The sequence below is a fragment of the Nyctibius grandis genome, chromosome 1 (genome assembly GCF_013368605.1).
Source record: "Nyctibius grandis isolate bNycGra1 chromosome 1, bNycGra1.pri, whole genome shotgun sequence".
Classification (NCBI taxonomy): domain Eukaryota; kingdom Metazoa; phylum Chordata; class Aves; order Nyctibiiformes; family Nyctibiidae; genus Nyctibius; species Nyctibius grandis.
In genome coordinates, this window is record NC_090658.1 from 46,974,467 (window position 1) to 47,000,269 (window position 25,803).

At 37.6% G+C, this 25,803-nt stretch overlaps 1 protein-coding gene across 2 annotated transcripts in view; it reads right to left on the reverse strand.

Moving 5' to 3' along the window:
• NUP133 (nucleoporin 133) overlaps window positions 1-25,351 on the reverse strand; it is a 35,235-nt gene extending 9,884 nt beyond the window's left edge. Inside the window, exons 1-20 of one of the 2 annotated variants that reach the window (XM_068402167.1) lie at window positions 25,137-25,351; window positions 21,953-22,071; window positions 21,039-21,142; window positions 19,849-19,956; window positions 18,026-18,157; window positions 17,126-17,296; window positions 16,317-16,472; window positions 16,155-16,225; window positions 15,439-15,586; window positions 14,437-14,584; window positions 13,551-13,708; window positions 12,212-12,303; window positions 9,069-9,232; window positions 7,338-7,429; window positions 6,995-7,219; window positions 5,688-5,810; window positions 5,156-5,255; window positions 3,909-4,151; window positions 2,531-2,664; window positions 769-927 (exon numbers count right to left, since the gene is read on the reverse strand). In XM_068402167.1, the coding sequence (XP_068258268.1) occupies window positions 769-927; window positions 2,531-2,664; window positions 3,909-4,151; window positions 5,156-5,255; window positions 5,688-5,810; window positions 6,995-7,219; window positions 7,338-7,429; window positions 9,069-9,232; window positions 12,212-12,303; window positions 13,551-13,708; window positions 14,437-14,584; window positions 15,439-15,586; window positions 16,155-16,225; window positions 16,317-16,472; window positions 17,126-17,296; window positions 18,026-18,157; window positions 19,849-19,956; window positions 21,039-21,142; window positions 21,953-22,071; window positions 25,137-25,321 (2,832 nt within the window). In that variant the 5' untranslated portion in view covers window positions 25,322-25,351. Of the gene's footprint in view, window positions 1-768; window positions 928-2,530; window positions 2,665-3,908; window positions 4,152-5,155; window positions 5,256-5,687; window positions 5,811-6,994; window positions 7,220-7,337; window positions 7,433-9,068; window positions 9,233-12,211; window positions 12,304-13,550; window positions 13,709-14,436; window positions 14,585-15,438; window positions 15,587-16,154; window positions 16,226-16,316; window positions 16,473-17,125; window positions 17,297-18,025; window positions 18,158-19,848; window positions 19,957-21,038; window positions 21,143-21,952; window positions 22,072-25,136 lie in introns of both variants that reach the window. The other variant, XM_068402158.1, reaches the window with a different exon arrangement.
• Window positions 25,352-25,803: the final 452 nt, after the last annotated feature.

Genomic DNA, 25,803 nt, shown 5'->3' on the forward strand with positions numbered 1-25,803 from the left:
ATTACCAACATATAACTGTAGTAAGAGAAACGTTTCCATGCTCTGTGTGCTTAATAAACATGCACAGGGATTGAAAGAAGCCATTTTTCTTTAGAATTAGTTTATTTGCTAAAGTGAAATACATTCATAAGTCTAGCAGGAGGAAGGGAAGACTGACCAACAAGAAGTAGGGAAAGAATAACTGGGCAGCCTACAAAGCAACAAAGAATCAAATTTAAAAACAATGTCACATTAACCTATCCACATGAACATTAGCTATTTAAAAAATATTGCTTTTATACTATGAATATAAGTGACTAAAGTTATCAATACATTTTTTACTTTTGTGACGCCTCCAAATTACTTTGCTTTAAATAGTTTTGAAATAGAAATTTCAGTTTTTCCCTTGCTGGATAATCTGATAATGCTACTAATATTCATTGTAACTGATAATGCTACTAATATTCATTGTAAACTCCCAATGCCACCAAAGTGGTGATCACATAGCCATGTAAAACTTCCTTGATACAAAATATTAGTCACCAACAAGGGATGAAAGCAGCCCGAATTTCCATTACATGGTGCAGTGGCTTATGATATACTAGATGGTGCGTGAAGGGAGGCTTTTGGTACTCCATTAATAATCCATGACATCTCTCCCTTAAGTCACCTAGATAAGCTGTCTTCTTTTGATGATGTAGAGTCATAACTAGATAATTTGCCTACTTGAATATGTACTTGACTCATTTAACATACGATATTTCATTTTGGTTGTGTTAAGAACCCTACCTTTTGCAGATCCTGACTATTGATATCATGTAACCAGCTCAGATGCTCATGAGCTTGCAAGAAACTGGCCAGCTGTCCGTGCTGAGCAATAGGCTGAGATAACAGCTTCCCTCGCTTTCCTTTTTCTAAATACCAGCGAAACAGGAAATCTGAAAAATTCTGAAGAGAATAGGAATATGAGCAGATTTTAAGTTACATTTAAATAACTTTTTTGTCTTCTAAGGCAAAATGTTTCGTAAAATACAACTGGTAAGAACATGGTAAGATCCTGCTTAACAAAACAAGACACACATACCCCCAAAAAAATTACACTGTTGATGAAAGAACTTAAGGGTTTCGATAGAAATTGTGTTTAAAGAATTCATCAGCTACAGTGCAAGAGATGCTGATGCACACAGCAGGGTTTATCCTTCAATGGAAGTGAAGGAAGTGCCAAATGTAAATTCATCATGTTAATCCCCAAGAATGGAAACAGGTATCACATTACCCACAATTCTAGTCTGACTTTTTACCTCTTCCTTTCCCCGGCTCAGAACTCTGTGCTTACTACTTCCTTTCATATATGTTTGCTTCTGCTGTCACTGTTTTTGAAACTTTCCCTCCTATCTCCAACTGAACCTACAACCGTATTTCTCTCATTGTTAAAAACTAATGTCTTTTATTAAAAAAACACCTATTTTATTCTCAAAAACTTCAATGTGGCATAACTAATCAGGATTTATGTTTGAGATTTAACTTAAGTCTTTTCAGAGTAATTTTAGAAGAATGCTAAATTTTAATTGCATTAACAATTTAAAAAATAAAGTTTGAAGAGCCCACCAGTCTGATAGTCTATCCATTAGACTTGATCTATTCAGCACTACATTCGCTGAAGTAACTTCTTTTCAAAAACTGTTACATTTTTCCTTTAAAAAAAAAAAAAGCACCAGAAGAGAACACATAGAGAGTTTATCCCCCTCTTTGGCAGTATGTGTATTTAAGTCTCACTATTAAAAACATTTACTATAATTTCTGTCTGTTTCTGATACTTTCGCTTGTTCCTATGAAACAACCTTTCTGTACTCTCTTTTAGGAAGCCTGTAGACTGCAGGATTTCTATTTCCATAGCTGCTGTGGAAAGCTAAACAAATTGATCTCACCAACTCTCGTAAACTTTTGTCGCAGTCCCCCTCACTTCCAGTAGTCTCTATTGCCTTTTCTTTAAGCTTTCCAATTTTTCAGTACACTTAGAGGTTTTTACACTAGATTTTGACAGACATTAAAAAATTGTCCAACAAGTACCTGGTAGGACAATAAAAAAAGACCACAGCAACATCCCTACCTTCTTCCTCTTCTTAACTACCTTTCTATTTATACATTTAAGGATCTCACCTCCTCTTTTGGAAATTATCCTTAAATTTATATTACATTAGTTTAATAGAACAACACTACGCTGACCACAGCACCTCAGTAAACAAGTCACAAAATGCTGAAAGATGTCAGGAGTGAGACAATGTGTTTGAGGCACAAAAAAGGTCCCATGACAAGCCAACGTCCATTGAGCCAGCAACCGTATTTTTGCTGACTTCTTTTGCAGTCTCAGGGTAAAAATATGACATTGAGTTCTGCACAGTGAACCTTGACTCCAATTTTCCACATTACTCCCATATGTGTATCATACGCATTAAAAAAAACAGACATCCCCCCAAAAATCGTAACTTTTGCAACATTTCAGGTGCAAATGTATTATAACACACTAAAGGAATTAGAGAAGAAGAGTTACCTGATCTGCAAACTGATTCATGTAACGTTGTAATCTGGCCTGGTTGTCTGTCTGCTCACACATTTGCACCAGGATATCAAAGTCGCAGTACTTCTCTGCTAAAGAAGCTGCCATCTGATACTGTCCCAGGGAAACTAAGTAACCAAGAAGAAAAAGAAGTTATATCAAACGAGCTCATCTTTGGTTGTTGGATGACTGAGAGCAGAGACCAGAAAAATGAAAACAAGTTTCAAGCATTTATATCACATTACACATTCGCAAAGAAACATTCACCTTACTGCATCCATAACCTGTGCGCAGGCAAGCTCACATACCCACCACCTCTGTTCCCCAATACAAGAGGGAAAAAGAGAAGTTTAGAATACTAAATTGACAGTATATACTTTATTTTCTCTGAAAGTTAGCAGCATCTGCTATTTGAGCTTTTGGGGAAGGGAGAAAAAAAGTCAACCCATGACTTGATATCTGTATTAATATCCACTTAATTACACAAAGTAACAAAGCAGCAGGCAAAGGCTTTTGATAACAAATAGAACAAGTAAAGATAACATATTTTGAATACAAATCCTATTATTTAGAATCTTTCATTTTGGTTCAGTCAAGTACATAAGAGTTAGCAGAACGTGCAATTTTGTTTGTAAGGAAATATTAACTCTAGATTGAACATAATGATACAAAATATATTTACAAGCTAACAGAGCCCATGAATGTCAGTAAAACTGACAATGATAGTTTAAGAGACTTTTCTTCAGGTTTAAGAATGTTAAAAGGCAGTGATTATTAGACTTCTATTTATAGCGTTCATTTTTAGTTTAAAAAAATTAGACTTCATAAGCTTACTAAAATGTATTTGCGCAGAGTTATTTCCACTTAACAAGAGGTCTTTGCTTTCAATTACTCATTAAAGACTTAACCACATCTGACATGTTAAACAGCAGGTGTGATTACTAAATAATCAAGATTTGAATAGTAACTTTTTCTTGATAAACACTATACAAACTTTCAGGCCCATAAATTTATGTCAACTAGCAACAATATAAACATTTAGAAATCCATTTATAGGCTATTTTCAGCCACCTGGCACAAGATAAATTCCTGCCAGAAAAATACAACAAGTTAGCAAAACAAAAAAATCCAAGCAGCAATGTGCCTCATTAGAGGTATGGGTACAGGTGCAGTCTTCGATGCAATTCTGTAATCTGTTGTTATTTTGTAAATAACCCATTAAATAATAAAACCAGTCATTTATACTCTGAAGGTAAACATGTGAAACAAATAGAATTCATACACAGATACCATTTACTCCATCAGATTTGCATCATTTCCTCATCGAACGGAACATTTAATCCTTGCATTAAGGAAAACAGATGGTACTTACGGAGAGGAGACAAGAGTTCTGATCTTTTCTGCACGTATTCCATTTCCACATTGCTGTATCTCTCTTGATCAGCAGGGCGGTCCACAGATTTCAGCTGAGAAACATAGCCATCTAGAAAACAATTCAGTAGCGCCACCAGCTGCTCAGCCACAATGCTACGGAGGTTACTGTCCACCTGGGGATACACCACCTTCAGAATGATTCCATGCTGACGTATTATTGTTGTACGAAGGCCACTAGATGCTTGGGAAAACAACAGAGTGAACATTAAAACAATAATCCTATCACCACAGGAATCTATGCTGAAGTATAACAAAAACATTACTACATATAATTTAAAAAAAAAAAAAACAAAAAACAAAAAAACAAAAAAAAAAAAACAAAAACCAAAAGAAGCTAATTAATTTTAAAAATCAAAGCAATACTATAAAAAAAACCCTCAAAACAAACACATACTCCCATCTACCTTTACATATTAAATTTGGTCAAAAGAACAGAAACAAAACCACCCCCTGAACTACACAGATCTACACTGCCAGCTACCAGTACCAGCTATTTTTCAGAAGAAAAGAATCACTTGCACGATCCGTAAGCAAAGTAGAGAAAACACACACGGAAAAGGCAATTTTTGTTGACCTGATTTAAATACTTGGATGTAGTCATCAAGACATAACACACCAAAATGGCTTGCATGGGTCCTGCTTTTCAAAAGATTTCTATCTTGGGAGCACTAAACAAGTGTGTTTTACACGTAGAAGCCACCAGGAAGCTTAAGTACCAACTGGAAAGTGCTTGCTTCTGCAAATATTTCTTCTGATAGTTTTTCGTATTATTAAAACTATCAAAACAAAACACTTAAGTGGAGAATCATCAGTCCTTTTAAAACAGTTATAAATCACATTTTATGTTTCATTTTAACATTATGTATCCCATGGTCTGCCAACCAAAACTAGGGCATACTGGGGAAAAAAAATTAGCTTTGTCTCCAAATTTTGTTTTTGTAGTCAAATATGCAATGCAAGTTTTAAAGAATTACCATCAATACTGGACAAAATAAGTGTTCATTCTTTCACTCCATTTCATTCACCAAATGAAACCTGTAACTTCTCCTATTCTTACTGACAACTTTGTAGCAGCTTTTAACAGTAAGTTTAACATTCAGATTGAAATTCTCGTGTTCTGAAACTCATTAAAACTATTTTTGTTTAGGATAGGTAATTAATAAACTAGTAATAATAATTTCTCACCTGTCCATGGAATATATTCAGGTTCTCTTTCTGGAAGCTCTCCTGTTTCATATAAAGAGGCTCTAGACTGACGATACTGACAGGCAGCTTGTAGCATGTCCTATTTAAAGGCAAGGACATAAGTACATTTAAGTCTACCTGCATATACACAGACCGTAAAAAATGTTGTCTTTTATAATTCTGAAATATTATTTTAATATCTCTCTTCTTTCTATGCCACCTTCTCAGATGTATAGAAGAGCACACACTGACTTGGCAAGAAGCCTTGGTGCCCAAGCATAAACTCTTCACTCTTTCCTATGTACTGATGCTTTCACAACTTCCAACAATGCTGCAACTTCTCAAATTCTTTAGCAGTGGCTCAGGAGGAAAAGGAATGTCCGTAATTCTGCACCAGATCATCTTTTCCTTCCTAATATATTTGGACATTTGAAAAGTGCATTCACTTTTGTTTTCATATCAGTAACTCAGATGTACTCTTCAATATTTACCTTCCCCTCCCATAAACATTTTAGTTAATGCAGTTCTATACCTTAATGATATTGTTCACATTGACAACTATCTGTGCCCACTCAATTGATTCAACAGGCATCTCTTTCAGAATTTGTTCCTCTTCTTCTAGTAAGCACTCAAAGATGGAATCTATTTTGGACACCTTAAAGATATAAAGAAAAATGGCACTGAGCATAAACTTATCCATTACCAGCTGATACCTGAAAGCAAAGTTATGAGTTTTATAGAAAAATAATCTAATATTAGTAGAAATCACATCAATAGCCAAAAATATTAAAAGGTATCAACTACTGAAATGGATAACAAAATCACCAGCTTATATTTCATACAATACTTAGAGTACAAGAATTGCCTTATTTCTGGACTTAGGAAGAAAAAAAAATCCTCTTTTTTGAAAGCAACTCAATAAACCTTCATTAAACATATTCCTCCGTATTCTTCTGAAACATTTGGCAGTAGAACCTTTATTAGATAAAATATGCTGGATAACATACTGAAAGGGTTGGGGCCCCAAGAGAAAGGAGAATGTTGTAAATACCTTAATTACTCAACTATCCTGGGTGCTCAACTAAACAAAGGGAAGCCTTTGTAATTTGGAGAGCGGTAATGGCTGTAAGACAAGGAGGCTCCAGGACATTCTCACTTCAGATGGCTGGACCTTGGGATGGGCGGATGCACGAGAACATAGAGATAAGGGAATTGCAACAGCTGCCTCGAAGGACATGGCCTACATGGCCTGCGTGATTCCCGGACTGAGTTTGCCCAGAAGCAGGGGTCAGTCACACAGTGAGGAAGACTATCGGCCTTCATCTGAAGACCCCTGACGACCACCAGGGAAGATGACTGCGCATGCGGAGTGGACATTTGCATATCTCATGGTTATGTAAATGAGTTATCGGAAATCCTGTGACTATGTATAACTTTATGGTATATAGTCTCCGAAAGTTTGCCAGATCGGCGGAGCACTCATGGTGGATAACCCCCAGTGCTGGCCAGTGCTGCAGAAAAGAACGCCTGCTTAACGACACTCCAGTGTTATTGAGTTTTCTTTCGGACTCCTTACCCAGCCGCACCTAGCTTCCCGCTTCGGTGAGGAAAGTTAGAAAGCAACGGGGTTTGGAGATTTCCGATTTTTGTATCACAACTTTACATCTGCTACATGAAATTTGTCATAATTCATGTTTGAGGTGCAGACATAAAAAAAAGTATGTACACTGAAGTGAGGAAAATACTACCACACCATTCCTATTTCAAGGAAAAAGTATACATTAAAGCTTTTACTACACGTGATACTATACAATGATGCAGAAGTAACAGGTTTCTTACCTCTCGAAAGAACACATCTGCGGGGGTAAGACTTGGTGGAATGTCAGACTCCCTTTTGTTTAATGCAATCAGTATAGCAGCATTCACTAGATCAGGCAGTCTGGAGTGGTGATTCTTAAGAACAATTGCTGCTGCTAGTTTCTCTGCATGCTCACAGAGCAACAATCGAGTTGCCATCGGCATCCCTCGTACTGGAGAACTGCTGAGATGTTCAAATACACCAACCTTTTATTAAAAAAATAAAACACCACATGCATTTTAAACAGTGTTCTAGAAGAATTACTTAAAGAAAAATTAATACTCTAGTATGTGTGCTAATACCAAAAGAACAGTAAAATTTTACCTGATGAAGAAACTCAATGAAGAAGGAATGTGCTTTTGTCTTATCCTCGAGCTGATGAAGAAGAATGAGAGATGTGTTGCTGAAACCAGCTGCTTCTAAAAAGAGAAAAATCTTAGATCAGAGCAGCTGATATCTTCATTCTTTGATAGCTATTTTTTTTTTTGCCTCTGAGATAAACATGCTTCTATAAGTTTCTATAGTCTTACTGCACTGGTACTTTTAAAAATATATGCATACACATTTATATATTGCTTACCATGTAATTTTTAAATGTGGTTTTTGAACTCCATCATAGCTGAAATAAAGCCTTTAGAAGAAATCAAGTATCTTTAGATCAGTACAACTATTCTGAAGCACCCAATTGATTATGTCACTAAAATAGCAGCTCACCAGCTTATTCAAATTTTAGTAAGATCCAAATTCAAATTTTTATCTTCATTGTGGACTAGCTGTTGCTAAATTTCTTATGCCCTAGACCATGGCTACTACAAAATAAAGTGTTAACAGGCATTCAGACCTAACGACTCTTGCATTGCCTGCACAATTCCACTGCACAATATAAGTGGTTACCCAGCACGGCTCTACTTTTGTTCTTCCTCAAACAACCCTGCACCTGAAAAGCCAGCTAACATTTCCATCTTATCAATCAGATCCTTAAAGGAGTCAGTAAGGACGATGGAAGCTTCCTCATGAGTATCCTCACAAGTATCTCACCTCAGCAGAGTTCTCCAGAGCCCAAGTTATTTTCTTATTTCAGAGTTTCTGTATATTCTAAGTGTGCTTTAAACCAAAAGACTACGAAGATACAAAAACTCAGAAGAACCTATCACTATGAGCAAAATTAGCAAGACTATTTCCAAGAAGTGATCAATGTTCACTTCCTGCTTTAGCCAGGAATAAATACAAATAAGCTGCCAAATGAAAATAAAGTTGATTCAGAAAATACTAAGGATCTGATGCCTGACAATTTCTAACTGGCTGCCATGCAGAAACAACAGCAGGAAGCATCATCCACCTGTAACTATTTACTACATGAACTTTCAAACTAAGTCTCTGCTCAGTAACTGGCAAGTGCTGCCTAAAGGCCGTGGGGATAGTTTCAAATTAACACTATTCATAAGAGACAGGGAAGCATGAACGAAGAAGTTTCTTGCTGAAAATGTGTTTCCTTTCATCCTTTACGTACAGCAAATACTCCAAAATAAATTTCTCTAGTCCTCTTTTAGGCAGACACAAATACCAATGCCCCAGAGGGATATGAGCTCACTCTACCCAGGATCCAAGCCTACCAGCAGCTGTCCAGCCATGCTGACAAAGGGCTAAGCATGAGCAAATAAACTCTTTCTCTCAATGTATCTATTTGTGAAAAATAATTTAGATCTATCCAAGGAATCATGGAAACACTAAAGTGATACCACCTGTTCCTTGCATAAAGTACCATTCTCAGAAATGTTTTCTTTGCTGTTTATGTTTACTATATGCAGTCAAGAACTAACCACAGTAGACTGCAAGTTTATCTGGCAGTCTCATAGTATGCATCTTTTAGCCTTTCTGGAAATGTATCTAGTGGTGGAAGAGGGCAAGGGACACCTATGCCCTTTTTTTCAAAGGCTAAATTACAATTTTATTTAGAGTACTATAGACAGTTTTTCACCAAGAGAAGAACAAACCCAAAAAAACAACCAACACCAAAACCCAAAAACCCCAAGACCTTCACACCATTACATTTACCTTCAGGTACAGATTCAGCCCATCTTGGATCAGAGGCAGGGTAATCATCCGTTAAGTCCACACTGATCCGAGTCACTGCCCTATCCAGTTCAGCATCAGAATCCAGACCTGCATTACTTGGAAAGAGCTCAGCTACCATGCTTTGTGCATTGACTGTATCTCTCCTGAAATAAAAGAAATACAAAGTATATGAAATAAGAACAATAGACAGGATTATAGGAACAAGAACCACTCAATTAGTAGGATTTTCTGATCTGCTTTTTGTAAAGTGCTTTAGATTACAAACATCAAGAATTGTTTGGGCTATCTTTAAACTGACTATGGATAAAAGGTATCCTGATTCTACGGATAAAAGCTATTCTGATACTTTTAAAGCAAGTAGGCTGCACAATCTGTAAAACAAAAAAGCACAAGCCAGGAAGTGTTTCAAGTAACTTCTTATTTTATTATCCCTATTACTATTATTTAAGAGAAGAGATTCATCACACAGAGCTAAGTCTGGATGTCTCTGGTAGCTAAGTCACCAAATTTCTATCGCTCACTTTAAAATCCTCTCAAGAGCACACGTCATCACTCCTACAAATGTCAGTAGAGTAAAAGTTCTCAGGAAAATGCTTCAACAAATACAGTTTTTCTTATTTCCTATAATTTCAGAGAATCCTGTTCTATTCAGGTCAATAAGTAAAAGAGTAAGAAGCATCCAAATGTTAAACCTCCAATGTATGAAGTCGCACTGAAGAACTCTATGTAAGCATTATGCAATATTCACAAAAAAGCACTGATTTGATTTTGTGACTAAAAATTATAGTATTCCAATAGAGAAGGAATACTGATATATTATCTGATTGAGATAATCATGAGACTTTCAGTTTGAATGTTTATATGACCAAGATATCTTGAAACAAAAACCATCAGTGCATCCAGAAACTGCACAAAGGTTTACTAAAGCAAACTATACTTTCAAAATCTGGAATGTACTCAATCTCCTATTAAACAGCCTTCCGCTATTTGCTCTGCATCAACTGCTTGGCCATCTGGACAGGCCACTGCTATATCTGTTCTGTGGAAGATTTGTCCATTCATTTTACCACACTACTTTTCTGGAAAAAATCTGAATCAATACTGTACACATCAAATTATTAGTTTCTTCTAGTTTCATAAATATAACCCAAATTTTAATCAAAATAACATTAAACTTTCATACTGTTTCACATTGTTTTCCTTACTACCTCCTACTTTCTTCTGACCTTGTTTCCAACCCCCTTGTTCACATCCTCAGTGATACCAGTGATATCTGTGCTCTCAGACCTTAGTTACTCCAGTCACCTCAGGACTACAGCTATCTCCAGCAGCAGTTCTGTTTACTGACACGTCCACTTGTGAATACAAGTATATTTTCTTTCTAAATTCTGTGCATGTTTACAGATCTCGACATCCTTTACTATATATGCCTAATCCCCTTCATAATCTTCTACCTCACATTCAGCTCTATGCCAAAAGCACTCCTACTTCCTGTTACCTTAAATCTGTTCCTTCCAAGTTTTAAGACTCTTTAAGGAGATTAGTCCTAAGAGGGTTGCTGGGTTGTTAAATAAATAGATTTATTTAACCCAGAACACAACCTCTTAGGACTTATGCAGTCCTAAGAGGTTGTGTTCTGGGTTAAATAAATCTATTGAAAACAATCCCCTCTAAATAGAATTAATCTAAGTCTACAGCTCTGTTTATCTTATTTCTCCTCTTCCTCCCTTGTTTACATCACTCATCTCAACATCAGACCTTTCAGAGGCATTGCATGCCTCCCAACAGTCAGGTTGCTTTTATCAGGATACTTTGATGAACACTGTATTTCCTTCCACTCCCACTCCCCTCCATATCAGTCAATCTAAGAAAAAGAAATCATCTTGTCACAGAAGCTGCCATGCTAGTGATACCAGACGGTTTAGCAACGGTTTAGCAAGAGTAGGCCTCAGAGCAGGCTCTAAAAGGCCTACTCTGTGTTACCTTTACACAGAATCAACTTTACTGTCAGTAGTTTTCCTTTCAGCTAGAATAACAGAGAATAACAGTGTGTTCTGAAGCAAACTGCATGTTTTGTAGATAGGGTCTGCTTATGGGACTGATAACAGTGTTATAGTCGTCAATGATTCTTGCTTGCGCTTAGTCTTAGAAAATGCAAGGTCTCTGTTAAGTTCCTTGCTAATTATAAAAAAGGGCCAAAGACAAACAAGACTGTGAAAAACAACTTTGTGATGTCTAAATTAACTTGATTCACAAACTCTGGTGCTGGAGGAGAGATAAGTCCAGTGAGAACCAGAACAACATCTTCTCCTTGAGGCCACCTGCACTTGTCAACAAGAAGGCCTCAACCACGCTTGCACAGAGCACAATTATGGGGGGATTGCGACCACTAGAGACCCCATGGAACACCCAAGACCCCTTCCCCAATTTAGTACGCATGCGCAAAGACCATTACATAATGTATTAGCATATGCATAAATTTCTTGGAATAGGTGGGCTTTTCTTGGAATTATATGAATATTCATTTTTCTGTAATGTATATAATGAGCATGCTTTTGTTCCTAGGTGTGCATGCTAGGAGGAGGGATCCCCCATGCACCCAGCGCTGCAATAAACCAACGTCAGCTTTCTAAACTATCATTTGGTTTAGAGAGTTTTCTTGGTTACTATTTTCCGGTAACACTAGTTCTTCTTCATGGCCACATAAGTAGTAATTAAACATGTTTGAAAGTATTACTGAAAACAGCTATGCAAATAAAAATGAGGAAGAAAAGGAAAGAATGTTTTTTAACAACAAAACACCACTTACTAGAAGAATAAAGAAGTCAAAATAACGAAGTTTAAAGTTGCTTCACTGGCAGTAATGTAACATCACAGAATTTATGCAGGGTAAGCAAAAAGTCATTGAGATTACAGAATTCTGCTTCTTTCTAGCACGTATCACTTCTTACTAGCTCAAGATGTATCTAACACTTTCCTAATAAAGATGTGCATGTGTCATTGAAATAGCCTTAATTAAAACAGCACAAGAGTATCTTTACCAAGACAACCTCAGTCAAATATCAGAGTGCCTTTAAGAATAGCAAACAAAGCAAGCCTCAAAAATCAAGTGCAATTTCTACCTGCAGTACTGTAGAAAAGCAGCTTTCAGTAATCTAGTCTTATCTTCTTGAGCTATAATTTCTAGCCTACTTGTTGAGTCAAACGCAGGACTCTGAAAATGCAAAGTAAGAACTTCAGCTGAAAGACAAGTATCAATCTTCATTATGAAATGAAAACATTTTTTCTAAGTAGCAACAACATAGACTTAAAATAAAAATGCCACCTGGAAGCAGTTGTGTTTATTAAGCCAAACAAGCCCATAAGATACATTACAATGAAAGTCACAGTGGTTTAACCTCAAGCATTTTAATAAAACTCACACAAACTGAAAAGGAACTTACGCCAACTTATTTCACCAGTCAAACTTTGTATGGTAATTTTAAATATTTTAATATCCAAAACCAACATTCTGACAGAATTTAAAAGGTATTCATGAGTACTATCACCCACCAGTCAAACTTTGTATGGTAATTTTAAATATTTTAATATTCAAAACCAACATTCTGACAGAATTTAAAAGGTATTCATGAGTACTATCACCCACAAAAACAATGTAAGTGCACACAAATCTAACTAGAGACTAGGTCAGTAAGAAAAATACAGTTCCATCTGAGCAATCACCACGAAAGTCTTCCACTAAAATACTAAGTTAATAATAACTGATTTAAAAGGTGATTTAATTGGAATAAGGATTGCAACTCACGCCACAGAAATATTCTCTAATTTGTATTGTAACAACTTTTCTATTCTTCCCTCCCGCTCAAGGGAAATCTCCAGGGCACATACATTTTAAACAAAACATGTCTGATGTAAGTAACAGCTTAATAAATGCATATTGCACAAAATATTGATATCCATAAAAATACTTTTACATATTTTTATAAGACTGTATTTAAAAGATATCTATGTAACAGAGCAGAAACAATATTCAGCCACCATATAGCCCTTCTCAGCTTAGCTTCCAAGCTAAAAGTGTCTCTTATATGTAAAAGGAACAGACACAAAAGACTGAAGAAATCATCCTGACCAAAAAGTGAGAACAAAGTCTGAGTCTCTGCAGCAGTGTTATATCAGGACTAGTGACATACAGTAATACATCCATGTGAAAAAAAACATAAATTTTATCGAAATCTCAACTTCAAAACAAAGGAAAACAAAAAAGTTATCCAAACTGTCAGATGTTGGAAAGTTTCTTGGGTTTTGAAAACTGCCTTCATTACAAGTGTTTTGAGTCCCTATTTTAAAAAAAAACATTAAAACTCAAACAAGCCAGGATTTCCACAGTGAAAATTCAAAACTGCCAGAAAAACATTTTATTTCTATCCTCAGTTTTCAACCAGCCAAGCAAACAACCATTACCTCACTTCTTGGTTCAGCAACAGAAGAGGACAGGGACTCTTCAAGGTCTTCAGGTAGCACAGAAATGTTTTCCCTGGACAAGATGGTGATAAATCCACTTTTTTTGGTAAAGAAGATGGGGAGGCTAGTACAGGAACCTGCTCCTAAAATGATATCTCCTAAGATGAGGCGAGAAAAAAAAAAAAATGCACATAAATACCTCTTTAACAACAAAATGTAACAGTTTCATAGGCAATTATTAAATTTTGTCATGAACCAACCAACAGTAATTGACCACTGCATCTGACATACAGAAACTGTGGGTGCTATTTGCTACACAAGATGCAGATTTCCATACACTGCAAGTTAAAAAAAAAAAAAAAAAAAGAAGAAAAAAAGTTTTAAAAAAATAAAGATTCGGGTAGTTCAAATTCTACCTAAGGACCAACGCGCATGTCCTACTTGAAAACACCTCTTGAAGGTCAAGGATGACATCCTTAGAGACATCTGACACAGGCACCCAGTATGAATTTTAGGCTGAGCCTCGACAGAAAGTTAACTTCAAGAAAAAAAAAAATCTACAGTGAATGTTGGAAGAAAAAAAAAAAAAAAAAAAAAAAAGGACAAAAAAAACCTACAAACAAAACCCCCAGCCTTTCATGTACGAAGAATGGGGATCTACTTCCATTTTCATCTAAAACACTGTAGAGTAAGTAATAACAATACTGGATGTCACGTCAGTGCTTTCTCCATATGCTCACAAGAAACTCCCAACTTGAAAGTTTTAATAAAGAGAAAAAAGAGAGTTCATATGACTCTGCTCTCCGAGAAATCTAAATACTGTAAAAACGTTCAATTAGAAAGTATCAACGAAATGTGATTTCCCGCCCCCCCCCCCACATATTACCTTGTATGCCAAATAGGATTTTCTCCTGTGGTAAAGAAATTCTTCCAGTTCCAGTGGAACAAGCAAACACTTCCTCTTCCTTATAGAGGTAAGCACCATGGCTAAAGTAATCTGGGACTAACAGAGAGCACAACACTTCCTCTTCTGACTGAAAGTGTTACATATGAACAGTATCACGTATATAATCAAAACCTTAAACAAACATCTAACACTTTAAAGGCTGATCTGAGTTGCCTGAATTTGGTTTAATTTTTAAAAAGATATGGATATAACTTATAACGTAAAAAAACAAAACCACTTTTAATGTGCCCTAAAACTTAAGATCCTGGAGTTTTTTTCTTCCACATATATTAAATTCTTGCTAATTTCACATGAAGAGATAAGTAAATACATCAATTATTCTACAGTTTTCACACTCTCCTTCTGTCATAAGATTCAATTTTAAGATGCCATTACAAGCAGGAGGGAGAGGGGGAAGAGTGGAAGGAGTTTACCAAAGAAAGTTAATGCCCAAGTTTATGCTTCCAGAATAGACAGCACAAACGAGGTACACCAAGGGACAACCAACGTGTCCTCCCCTCCCAGCAAGCCAGCTGTCTAGCAAGGACCAAAATACAGATCTCTCAATTCCTTGTCCTGCTCCAAGAGTCTCAACAGAGCCCAAAATCTGTTCTAAACTGACTGTGTGAGTACACCATAAAATTACTCTGTAGAAACTTTCACAGACAGTGATAATCAGATGTTTAGACATCTATTTTTGGGGCTTTTTTATCTTATGCTTTAAAATGTAAAGCATAAACTTTACATACAGTTACTATTAAACATTAAAAGATGCTAGAACACATTTTCCTCAGAATACTATGAATACATACTTCCAAGAACAACCTTAAGACAGAGAACTTGATTCTCCTTTAGACAAAAATCTGATAGTTGATTTATGTACAGGAATAGTCTGAAACACTGTGCTTGCTTAACTCAGTTTCAGAGCCTTCATTCGCATACCCGAAAAGATGGATTATACTGTGTGACCTCCACAACAACGTCATCAGACATCTGGTAGCCTTTATCTTCTACTGTTATCAGAGTGTAGTAGACAAGACATGGATGATCTCCAGGATGCCACGCTGCAGCAAGTAGTACCAGTCCATCACTATTCAACAGCAGATATAACACCACTGAGAGATGATTATGACACATTTTACTTGCTCAAATTTAAGATCAAGATATTTAAGTACAGTCACAAATAAATATTTTCCAATATTAGGTGGGGTTTTTTTAGAAAAACTATACTATTTGTTCTTTCAAGCTGTTTTATTAACAGTATTCATATTGCAGTATAGAACTGAACCAAGGCAGTTGTGAGTTTATGTAATTAAATGAAATACAAGAGATACTGAATTTTCTGCATTTGCTGGAACAAGTTACAATTGCTTACTCGCTGTCTTCGTAATATCAAGACAAAAGAAATACCCAAACCTGATAAAATGACACCAAAAAAGTGAAAGGAATTATTCTTAGGTAACGAATTTGTAATGCTAAAGAGAGAATGATAGCATGAAGTATAGGATAACCCAGTTACCTAATATGACATGCTTATTTTATCAAGTGGCACTCAAGTAAAATTACATTGCAATTACTTACATCAGTTTTTGCAAGAAAACAGCACACATTCATCTCATTAATATAAGTCTTAACCAGATGCAATTGTACTTCCTTACCAATTCTGTTGCAAATCCACGTAGTGTATATTTACTCCTCCTTTAATATCTTCATAGTTACTTTCAGACCCCTAAAAAAAATACATCTGACTTATAACTACATATAAAAAGGCTATTAATTAAACAAACACACAAACCCTTTCCAGGTGACCTGGCTCTTACCCAAATTGCATCTGTAATATGTTCTTTCAGGGTCCTGTTGATATCCCAGTTGAGAATATAACGTTCTGATGAATCATCAATCTCCCATTTGTTTAGATTTGAAGTTGTTAGCATATAAAAGCTTGATCTCTCTTTATCCCAAAGAACGCCAGAAATCTGCATTTAAAAAAGAAAAAGCTAAAAAGGTTAAAGCACAGCCTTAATATTTGGATACAACAATCTATACCACTCTCAGTCCACAAAAAAATCACTTCCTTGGGCAACCTATGCAAGTTATGTTACAAGATGAGAGTATTACAATAATTTCCAAGAGAAGTCTTATAGATATAAGAACATCTATAGTAAGTATGTTTATGTTTCTCATACTTTCTTTCAAATTCTGTGGAGTTCATTGACAATGCTCAACCCAATCATCAACACTTGGCAACCCTAAATCAGAAAAGTAATATTACAGGTTACTGCTAGTTTCTTCAGGTAGTAATGAGGCTATCACTAGAAAGAGACAAGACTTTGAATCACTGCATAATCCCCAGGAAGTAATACTTCTTTAAAATCTCCTTTCATTCAGATCTAAAGAGCAAGTCAGCATACTCCTTTACAAAGCATACAGATTTACTTGGGTTCTGTCTGTCTTCGAAATTTCAAAGAAATGTAAGTAACATAAATGTGTCGAGTCTCGTCTCTTTTTTTTTTTTTTGTGGTCATCATACATCCTTACACAGTCATCCTTCTTCTTTCTTAAACACTAAGGCTAGAAATTACAGAGTGATGTTAAATCAGATCACTATATGAATGTTTTTCAAGCTTACCATAGCATCATGTCCAGGAGACAATATACCCAGAAGAGACGACACCTTTCTACCAATTCCAGAAAACATGCCCTGACTCTGTGGAAGGGCATGCTGATGAATCTTGCCAGAACTGTCTGGTATCAATCGAACTAGTTGACCTCTGGAAGATGATAAAATAAAGCTTCCTCCCTAACAAAAAGAAAAAGCAACTATATTACAAAAAATTTGAAATCACATTCCTGAAACAATTCTATTGTCAGATAAAATTATTTATGTCAGTTCATAAGGGTCAACACTAAACAAGACACAGGCATCCATAGTACTTGAGAGCTAACGATGAAAATAAAAAAGAAAGCATTTATCACATAAAAAGACTGTTTAAAAAAAATTTTCCACATTATTCTCTATGCTTGAATCAGTGCAGCGTACAGCTCACTGTATACTTTTTCAAAATTTTAAACTATATTTTTGAAAAATATGAAAAGAAAATATATTTAACCAATCTCTACAGGCACTACCAAATGTAGCATTCATATGTTGAATTATGAATGAAATAACATTCAACTTCCATGTGTGCATTTAAAATGTGAAGTGTTATTGAGCACACTATAACTTCTTTTTCTTCTTTTCTTTTAATAGCATCCTATCCGACAGGACACTAATCTAAATGAACTGCATAACAAATCTTCCATCTGGTTATGTCAAAAAAGACTGGGGTAGGTAATAAAAAAGTGAACAATGCATTAGTGAATGTACAACTGAGAAAAAATATCACAATGCTAGTATCAGACCAGGAAAGAAAACAATATGCAGATACAAATAAGTTGTTTTCTGCTGGGGTTTTGTTGGTGGTGGTGGTTTTGATTTTTGGTTTGGTTTTTTTTTTTAAGAAATAATATAAATCATGCTGTACTGTACCTTTACTGCTGTTAGGCAAATGCACAGAGAACTTCCAAAGTCTGTAAAAGTCTCCGTATAGGAACCTTCATGGGCAAGATTGGGCCAGTAGCGCACAGAACCTTCACTGGTAGCAACCATTATTGCCAGAGACTTAAGGTGAGAAAATAATTAATAGAACATGCAGGATAATAATAATCAGACTGCAGCTTTAACTAGAACGTGTTATTTTACAGATCAAGATTATGGGTGACGAACACACAAAAAAGTAGTAAATATATATGGATGCACACTGACAAACCTGGAACGGAACTGCAGAATGATTCTGTAGCATAACTTAATATGTGCAGGGAGTGTTATACTCACTTATTTCGCTAACAATAATATTTTCTACTGGTTCTCATTTCTGATAATTCAGGGTCTGCTCTTGAAACGCAAACAAAACTTACAGTTGCAAGACAGAAAAGAGATGCCAAGAGTTGGAAGCTACTATGGAAGACTTAAAATGCAGACTCTAATTTAATGAAGAAACTGCTCTCATGTCATTAAGAGAAATATCAAATCACATGGTGGCCCTTCTCTTCATAAAGACATAAGCCCACAGTGTACCTACAATAGGGCTTCTGACTCAGGAAATCACTACCAAATTTGAAGCATGAAGCAAGAGACTGTGTTCAAGTAGAGATTTAGACACAAAGCCTTGTACCTCAACTACTGCTTGTTGAAAAAAATCACAGAACAATAGAAGAACTGTAGCTGAGAGCTGTTATTACGCTCCTTCGAGTTTTTGAACTGATTTTTGACTAGACACACATCTTCACAAAGAAAAGCAGTTGACTAATGAACATTGTAACAATTTAAAAACCACCACAGAATGCATTGTCCTTTGTTATTCCTGCCTATTATTTAATAACTTTTTAGTGAAATATTTTCTACCACTAATATTTCTACTTCACTCTATAAAATCATCGTATCCATGAATAGCTCAGAAGCTGAAGAAAGATGCAATAAAAAAAAGTAATCTTGGTTTAGGTGTATTACTTCCTCTTAAACTTCTCTGAGTATGACTAAGTCATAGAGCATTTAGAGTTTTATGAGCTAATCACAAGATATTAAGATTGCTTTTCATCATCTGGAAGTGCAACACAATAACAAAAGATCCTATTACATATCCTGCTCTGCTTCTTCCTTCCAAAGACAACTGCTTATCCAGTTTTATTAGAGGACCACATATATTAACTGAAAACTACACCCAAGCTGAAAATGAAAGCTTCTTTTCTTCATGAATGACAGTAACAGATACATTAACATACCTTCAGAAAACTTAACTGATCTTCAAACCTCACCCTCTATCACAGTATGTCACAAAAAGGCACTTAGGAAAGTAGTCAGTCAAGACAGATTACACCATCTGTCCTCCCAGTGCCAGCTTCCTTATAAAGACCAGCCAAGGAAGGTGCTGGTGTTTGCTTCTCATCCATGTGTACTCAGAATTAAGCCACTGCTGAACAACTTTTTCAGCCAGCATGCATTTAAATTGCACTTGCTTAGACTGAATATTTCATTGCCCTGGTGTTTGCTAACACAATACTTCTTAAAGCATGCCAAGTAATCCTCAGGAAAACTATTATTTAATCTGAACCTATACCATGCAAATGGTGTAATTTGGAAAGATCAGCAGAATTTTGTTTATTTCAAACATATTTATTGTAAACTATCAATCCTTACCTTTTGAACTGATAGTACACCACCAAACACAGTTTTCAAATAAGTACTTAATAAAATAGGATATATTCAAAGTTACTCAAAGTATTTTTAAACACTAAAATTTAGAAGTTGATCACCTGCAGAGAAGGCGCTTCACTTGAGGAACTGAGACAGGTTATAGCTGCTAAACTAGAAGTCCACTGATAGTCACTGGGTGGCAGCTGCAGTTCCTTGCACAGAGATAACTGTAAGAAAGAGAGAGATATCATAATAAATACGAGACTGGAAGAACTTATTCCTCTACCACAAACTCTTTAGAATTTTTGATCCTGCTAAGAATTAATTCTCAACTAGCCCAGACATTGTGTAAGGGAACCAAAATAATGTCACAAGACATTTTCAGCAAGGTTGTCACAACGAACAAACAGCTAAAAAACACCTACTTGTACATTTTCAAACATCGATGTTTTTCTTTAGTTATTTCCGAGTGTTTCTCACAACACTACAATATTGAATTATTTCTATCAGAGGTGCAATTATTTGATCATTCCTTAATACAATATGCTAACAAGGCAGGAAAACAAAATTAAACTAGAAGTGCTTGAAAAAGCTCACTAGGTACTAACAGAGTGGAGTGGGGAAACATTCCTCCCTCCCCTCCCCTCCCTCAATGTTAAACAATCAGAAAAATTTTAATCCCTTGACAAAATCTCTACAAGTACCAGAACGTGTATACCTGACACTCTACTGTAAGTGCTGAATCTGTATAATTAACATATGTTGCACTAATTCAAAGATACTGATTTTTTAACTACAGGTCTCCTCTGACCATACTTGCTATTCACTGAAATGATGCTGAAAGAAACACTGCCCAGATGGAAAAAAAAATTCTTGACATAAGAAACTAGATGAAACGTATGTTCAGCACAGCTGAAACTAGCCTTTTTTTTTTTTGTTCACAAGTTGAAAATCAGTCCCAGAATAATCTAAACCAATCTGGAACACATCAACTAGTTTTTAACTATTAAAATAAGCTTTACCAAGACTATCTAACATAAGAGACACACCTATTAAAATGTAAAGAATTAACCTTAGTGTTAAGGTGACAATTAAAAATGAAGAGAGGAATATAAAAATATTAAGCTCCCTCAACAGCTTGAGTTTCAGTTACTGTTGTTCATATGACCATACCAACCCTGCTGCTTTTGGGGGGAAACTACGCAAACTCCAATTTATAAAGAAAGTCTTGCTTTAAAAAAACACAAGTGAATAGCTTGTTCAAGTAGCATAAAATATAGAATTTTTTCCATTTTGATCTTTCAGTTACCTTAGCTACTGGAGAATGACCAATCTTCCAAATAATCAGCCTATCTTTATGGACTAGCCAGGCCCATCCACTTTCATCCACTTGAATGCTCAGCTGGTAATCATCTACATAAAAAAATATTTTTTTAAAGCATTCAGATTTTTAAAACACCGCAGAGTAACCTTAAAACCAATAAATTTTCATTCTCCTATGAAAATAAGAAATATATTTTCTATTAAATTCCATGTTAGAATTTCCATGTGTTCAATTAAGGTACCAAATTACTACATATAGTTTAAAAACCCATTTGACAAATGCTCAACTTTTGTGAGTGAAAAGCAAGACAATCCTAGAACCTATTTCCATCAATTTACAGCAGATTATAATAGCTTTGTAAATTGCTCAGCAATTTTTAAGATTATTTTTAAGATACGCATTTTTGGTTCCTCTTATGTCTACTGTAAAAAGAAAACTTATCCCCAGGGAAAAACTGCTTAGGAAACCAATTTCTTGAACTCAGGGAAAGGTTTGGATCACTGGGGCTTTTAGAAGTGATAACAAATGTGGATTAAAAATAAATTTTTAAAAAAATAGAGCATCCACTCTAGGACACAACAGAATCAAAACATGTGAAAAAGGTGAGAAAGAACCAATAAGCAAAAGTTACTAAAAAACTACTATTGGCTTTCTTTATAATCTTGGATTTTAAGATGTATTGGTTAAGACAGCACCTGAAAGATACTTACATGCATCCATACCCACACGGGTGTTATTACAATTATAGTTACATAGTTAACCAAGCTGGATTCAAACTAAGGCAGAAACATTTCAGGTTCCACTGTAAAGTCAGCATTTAAGTGGCATCAACAACACGATAACATTTCTCTCACTTGTCAACTTTCATGAGAAAAATAACAGATAAAATCAGTTCTTACCATCAGCCGTCTTCAGGACTTCCATAATCTTAACAGGCAGAGAGGATCCAAAAGCCTTAATATCATAGTTAATAGTCTCACTTGCTGAGGGATGCTGGATAACTCTGGTAGGGGTAGCTCTTAAAAAAAACAAAAGTTATAGTTTGTTTTTTATTGTTTCTTCATCAGTTTCAACAGACATTTACTTCATTAGTTTCTGTTTAGAAACAGATGTGATGAAATGGATTTATGTAAAATAAACATGCTCCCTCTGGGAGCACCATCTAAAGCAGTAATTTGGTGGCCTCCTTACAAGTTGTTAGCTGTCATCAAACTCCTTTATTTTTTAAAGAACTGTTTTTGAATATGCATTCCTCCCCCAGCAACAAAATCACTGTTCAACTTCTCCACATTCTTGTTATCTATAGAATAAAGCTATCCATAATGCCAGGAGAAGCTCAAGAGAAGTTCTTCCCTGACTGCAGGGCCTATTGTCATCCCCAGTTCCGACACTGCTGGGCAGGGCGTACCGTGCAACCCTTTGAACATCCATGGCAGCTGGGATCAGCTAGCACTTCTACTGCCCTTGTTCTGTTGTGGAGACTGCAGTTCTTACCTGCTTCAGTCATTATGTGTTTCACAATATAATTTATAAAAGCTGCTTTGCATCTTCCCCCACCTTCTCTCTCTGGAACAGCATAGGTCTGTCTTGCCTTTTGAATATGATTAAGTGTGTAAATTTCTCTGCTTTTAGAAGATACTGCCTTCTTCATTTCTCCTCACAAGTGAAATGATGTCACAGACCTCCCCAGTGTGAAATAGCAAAAGATGGCGATACACAGCTAGAAGAGAAGCCTGACACCTAGTTTTGAAAAATACCATATTAAACAGACCTGAAGTAAAAGTTCCCCAAATCTGAAAATGGACAATCTTGTTTATCTCAACAACAAATAGCTGCTCCTGAGAAAAGAGATTCTGAACCCCTGAAATTGATCTGGGGCTCATGTTAAATCTCAGTTTTGATTCACAGGGAAGGGAAAAGAGGGGAAACTGAGGGGAGGGTGGGTGGGAAATGCCTAAACTTTGACTATTTTATCTTCTTTTAAATACAGAGGTTCTTATTATTTTAATATTTTTCCTTTACCAGGGACACATCTGAGGAACCCTCGAATTCAAATGCTAATAAGATATTCATAACACTGAGCATGTGGTATTGTATATTGATAGTTTTAATGTACAATACCGCTTTTTAAAGAACCTTGAAACTGCTCAACTATAAAACATTTCAGTCAGAATTTGTTACCATGAGAACAGAGTACATCAAATATCCTACAAAGAATCTGAGAGCACCTGAGAAACCAGAGACTAATAAAGTCTTATTACTCCTGTAGGAAAGTAAATGAGCAAAATGTATAACCATAGATTAGTAACTCTCAGATTTTTTTTCTTTTTTTCCTTTTCATACAGTAAAGTCATGCCTAACAGTTCTATCAGAATTTTCTGGAAAAAAAGTCAGTGAATACAATTAAGACAATATTAAGTACTTATATTTCCCAAAATCTTTCAAAAAGATCCCTTATCAAAGATTCCTAAAGAAATCAAGCTGGGAGATATGAGGAAAAGTCTTACTGTAGACCAAACACTCTATAAAAGAAAGCAATAAGCAAAAATAATACAGAGGAAAGAAAGGATAACTTACACACTGCCGGAAAGTTTCCATTCTATAGATCTGTACTGGTGTCTAAAAACTACAGCACAGTCATAAGAGAAACCAACTACCAGGGTGACAGTGTCTTGACAGTGCAATATTATTTAAGACAGTCAATCAGCAAACAGAATATCTGAGTCACTAAATACAGAATAAAAAACAAACCAGAAAACATCACGACAACTCCACATACAGCTTCTTGAGTACCAGGATGACCTAGCATGCACACATCTCAGAAGAATATTGTAGAAAAACTACTGAAAAGAGATTTAAGGATGACCAGAGATACAGAATATCTTACAATACATTCCAACAGAAAAACGGTAAAACTGCATTCATGAAACAGCAATGTTGTAACCTACAATTGCTTGAGCATCTAAAAATGAGGCAGGGTTTGCAAAGAGAGACAAAATATTTTGTTAAACCTTCTTGTACAGAAGGTCTGCCTTCAGGCAGAGCCCTCTCATTAGGCTCATTTAGAAGTATGCCTTAATATGTTTACTGAGGCACGGGACCAATACAATCTAACTGCTTACTATTGCACATGACCAAATGACACTATTCCCCCTCCTTTTACTCAGTAAGGTCAAATGATTTTATCTAACTAAAAGCCTCCGTGTCTGCATCTGGGTTTTGGTTGAGTTTGTAAGACTCAAGGAAGAGATTCAGACGGCAAGCACTTGAACACTTAGCTCTTTTTTTTTTAATTATAATTTTTTTTGCTACTTTTTTAATCACCAGCCTAACTTCCTATTAGGCCTCTCAACCACTCTATGCTCTCTCAATGCTACTCTAGTAAGCAAATAGCGAGTCCGTTCAGATGCTCAGTACAGTAACCTAACTGCAGACAGACTCTCGCCCCCAATAACCAACGAGCGAGTCTGCCCTGGACAGGGAGGCGGCTGACAGGGATTGCAGTCCATCTCCCCTGCACTCCTGCGCCAAGAGGTAACGCCACCGCCGGTCGCTGCGGAAGGGGTGGCCGGAGAGAGCCCGGCGGGGGAGCAGCCGGGCCCGGGGACAGGCCGCCGGGCAGCCCTGCACGCTCCGCGCGGCCCCCCGCTCCCTCCCCTCAGCGGGCCGGGAGGCGGCTGCACTCACGGCAACGGAAGGCTCGGGGTTTATTCCAGAAACGGGAAAGGGGAGAGGGGAAAACAGAGCACTGGGTGACAGAGCACTGGCACAGGCTGCCCAGGGAGGCTGTGGAGTCTCCTTCTCTGGAGATATTCGAAACCCGCCCGGACGCGACCCTGTGCAGCCTGCTCTAGGGGAACCTGCTTTGGCAGGGCGTTGGACTAGATGATCTCCAGGGGTCCCTTCCAGCCCCAACCATGCTGTGATTCCTTCAGGGCCCGAGAGGCGCGGCCCGAGGCGGGCGGGGGCCTCGGCCCCGGAGCGCGGCGGGGCCGGGGCCGAGGCAACGGCCCGGCGGGAAAAGGCGGCTGGCGCTCCTCGCCCCTGCCGGGGGCCCGGCCGGGTGCAGGGGGCGGGACTCACCGGGCGGAGAGGGAGCCGCTCCTCCGCGCCACCGGGGAGAAAAGCACCGGGGAGCTGGCTGCCGCCATCACGGGCAGGTTCTTCCTGCCGCCTGGGCGGGAGAGAGGGCTGGGGGCAGCGCTGCCGAGGTTCCTGCGGGCCGACCCGCCGGGGGCCCGCGGGGAGGCGGGCGCCGACGGGAACATGGCCGGGAACAGAGGAGCGGCTCGGCCTCGCGCTCCCGCCGGGCGCAGGCTGACTGCGTCACTCCGGGGCGGGGCAGGGCGGAGAGCGGCGCAGCCCCTGCGGGGGAGCGGCGGAGACCCCGCGCCAGCTGCCCGCTGTGGCCGCTGTGGGGCCCGCACTCGCACCCCGCTGGCCGCCTTCCCGGCTGTGCTCGGTGCAGCCCGGCAGGGGGAACGTGCCCTCATAAACACCTCGTAGTTATTACAGCCGCAAGCGTTAACGCGGCCGTGTCCAATTTCTACCTTCCCTGCACCAGTACTCCCGCCGGCCCTCAGGGTTTTTCCTCTCCAGCGGTGGGGAGCAGAAGGATCCTGCTTCGGCCCGCTGGCACGACGTGCCCTTCAGAGGATGGCTGTTCTGCCGTGCCCTCCTCCCCAGCACAGGAGCCTGAGCGGCAGCTTTCCTCACTCGGCAGCTCAGGCAGCCACCTGTGTTGGGTGGT